Source organism: Pygoscelis adeliae, unplaced genomic scaffold, assembly GCF_000699105.1.
Source record: "Pygoscelis adeliae isolate BGI_AS28 unplaced genomic scaffold, ASM69910v1 Scaffold52, whole genome shotgun sequence".
Lineage (NCBI taxonomy): Eukaryota > Metazoa > Chordata > Aves > Sphenisciformes > Spheniscidae > Pygoscelis > Pygoscelis adeliae.
Genome location: NW_008824285.1, coordinates 370111 through 372963, shown reverse-complemented (window position 1 = coordinate 372963; position 2853 = coordinate 370111). Strand labels below are relative to the sequence as shown.

The 2853-nt window shown below is 60.4% G+C and overlaps 1 protein-coding gene across 1 annotated transcript in view; it reads right to left on the bottom strand.

The window, feature by feature from the left end:
* The window catches only part of ADRB3 (adrenoceptor beta 3), a gene marked incomplete at its 5' end in the record, with an annotated part of 7023 nt that continues 4170 nt past the window's right edge, over window positions 1-2853 (bottom strand). Inside the window, 5 exons of the mRNA XM_009318622.1 lie at window positions 1-107; window positions 454-547; window positions 816-929; window positions 1039-1121; window positions 1320-1453. Of these exons, the coding sequence (XP_009316897.1) occupies window positions 1-107; window positions 454-547; window positions 816-929; window positions 1039-1121; window positions 1320-1453 (532 nt within the window). The remainder of the gene's footprint in view (window positions 108-453; window positions 548-815; window positions 930-1038; window positions 1122-1319; window positions 1454-2853) is intronic.

The window sequence follows — 2853 nt, the reverse complement described above, 5'->3', positions numbered from 1 at the left end:
CTATGATGCTCTAGCATCATCCTCATCACCTGCGTCTTCCTCCAAGAGCTCTTCCTCGTGGCCTTCATACTTGGCATCATCTTCCACTGAGAAGAGGAGATGCAGGGCTGCAGCAGGAACAGGTGGCCCTGACCCGCTGAGGGGAGGCAAACCCCCCCCAGCTGCAAACACACCCAGCACCCCCACCCCACGCTGGGAGTGGGAACACGGACACCGTCCCACCCCGCGGCACCAAAGGCAGAGCGGAGAGCCGGCACTGACCACTGTGTTGAGCCCACGAACGCAAACAAGCACTAATCCCTCCCCGCAGACCAGCAATCCCTCCATCCCCGGGGTGAAGCCGCCCTGTTGAGGGCACCAGCTGCCACTAAAGCCACCGTGGAACCCAGGAGCATCCCCAGTGCAGCCCCCAGCCCACGCGCTTGCCCTGGCCCTGCAGCCCGGCGCACTCACGGGTGACATGCTGCCCGCTGAGATAGACTGGTCCAGCTCCACACTTGAGCACGAAGGTGACAGGAGGGACCAGCTCCAGACCTTTGAGGCTGATCTGCAAAGTCAGAGCTCAGAGCCCACCCCCCCGAGCCCAGCCTAGGTGGGCAGCAGCCCATGTTAATCCCTGCAGCACCATCACAGGGCAAGCAACTCCTCTGCACCAGGCAGGGGCTTGCGGGCAGTCAGATGGACATGGCCAGGGCGGGAAGGAGCCCCCAGCATTGCCCAGAGCCTCGACCACGGCTCAGTGGAGACCAGGCTCCCAGCGTGAAATTTTCACCCCGCAGCCAGGGGCTGCACCCCAGGTGTTTGGCTGCCCTTACCATGGGGAGCACTGAGGTCCGCAGCGCCGCGATGGGCATGTGGTCTCCATATGTGTTTTTTGAATCAACGGCCACCACGTGCAGCTCATCCCTGGCCTCGGCCCCCAGGCAGATCTGCAGAGCCAAGCAGAGACCCTGTGGCAGGGAGCCTGGCCATCAGCTGGCCCCGCTGCTGGGGTACAGGCTTGCTCCGACGGGCTCTTCGGCAAGCCTCAGATCTCACCGTTCTCAGCAGGACCAGGTGCTCCAAGAAGTCATCGTCCTCCTGCACCATGAAGCTCCGGGTGCCCGTGTTCAGCTGGCAGCCTGCAGGGACACAGCATCATCTGTGCACGCATGTGCTGCTCCCCCTGTGCAAGCCTCAGGCGAGCCAAAAGCAAAGGGGAGGCCTTCCTGGGTGCACACACCATGAGAAAGGGGGAAACACACCCCGTGCACACCCACCCTGGGTGCCTGCAGGGCACAGCCACTGTCCCCCCACTCACTCCTGCCACCAGGTCCCACCAAGCCAGCCCAGGGCGCGCAGCTCCATACCCCACAGGGCAGCAACAGGCCTCTCCTCTGACAGCAACCTGGAGAAGGGAGAAGAGCTGCTCATCCTCCACAGCAGATCCAACACTGGCAGCAGGAACCTGCTCCTGTGGAACAAACACCAGAAGAAACAGTGTTCGGCTGCTCTGCAGCAGAAACACACAGACGAAACATGACTTAGGAGCACTGAGAGCAAACTCTCCAGTCCCAAAAGCCCAGAGCCAGGACAGCAGCATGCAGGCAGCTCACACCAGGATGGCAGCTGGACCAGCCTCCCCTGGGCAGGATAGCATTGCTAAGCGAAGACTAAAAAACCACCTAGCCACTTCGGCATCCCCTGGGGAAAGAAAAAGCCAGTTAAATGCATTTACAGACAAAACCAGCTCTAAGAGGACGAGCAGCCTCCCTGCAGCAGGGGAGCGCCATAAGTAAAGGTAGCAGAGGACAGTCAGTGCATCCTCCCAGCACAGAGCAGTGTTGGCTAACCAGAGCAGCTAAAGCCTCAGGGAAGCATTTAATCCAGAGAGAGCACGTGGAGGCCCCTAAATGCCACACAAGCATCAAGCCCTTTGCCAGCATTGGTGTTTAATCCAGCAGCACAACCCAGCACAGGAACTGGGGTGCCAGAGGTGCCCCAGTTTGTGCTGCCCCACACACAGCAGCAGCCCCAGGGGACCATGTCCCTCCCCACACACTGCCCAGCAGCCCATACCCAGCCAGGAAGAGCAGCACTGGGAGAGGAAGGAACACCAACATCTGGCACCTGCTGCTATTAAAGAAAAGGGGGACCCTGAGGGAGGTGCAGTTTGGGAATGCAGCGCAGGTGCTTCAGGAGGGCAGGTGGCTCCCCCAGCTGGCACCAATGCACCCACCACCCCCTCCTCATCACGGCACACACCCCAGGAGGACCTACAGCAAACAATTAAGCTTGAAGGCAGAAGCAGCTCTGCTTGAGCAAACTTTAGCTTGATTGGAGACAAGGACACCAGCCCTGTGAGTGGGACAGGCAGAGACCTGGGGGCCCCCATTCCCTGGGACAGCCCCCCTTCACCCCCTGCCCAGGGTTTGCCTGTGGTTTGGAAAGTTATTCCTTGACACGGTGGCTCTTGGGGGGCTAAAGAGCAGCTCCTGGGCTGGTGTTGGACTGTGTCCCCTCAGCGGGTCACTGAGGGTACCCCAGGGACGATGAGGCCATGGGGGTGCTGCGGGACACGCAGGACCTGCTTGTGCTTGGGGTCAGCTGCAAGGATCAGAGACCAGCCCCGCAAGAGCCATCAGAGCCACCAAACCGATGCTCTAAAATGGAAACAGTTACCGAGAGCTGCATTTTTCTCTTTATTTAGTGATTTCATCTTTGCTGGGTATTGAAAGCAAAATGTGCCAAGGGAGGATCCTGGCAGGGGAGACCCCTGGCACCCCGGTCCCTGGGGCTGCAGCCGGACCCCGCAGGCTCCATGCGGGAGCTGGGACTTCCCCAGCACCAGGAGGTGACACTGGGCACCTCTGC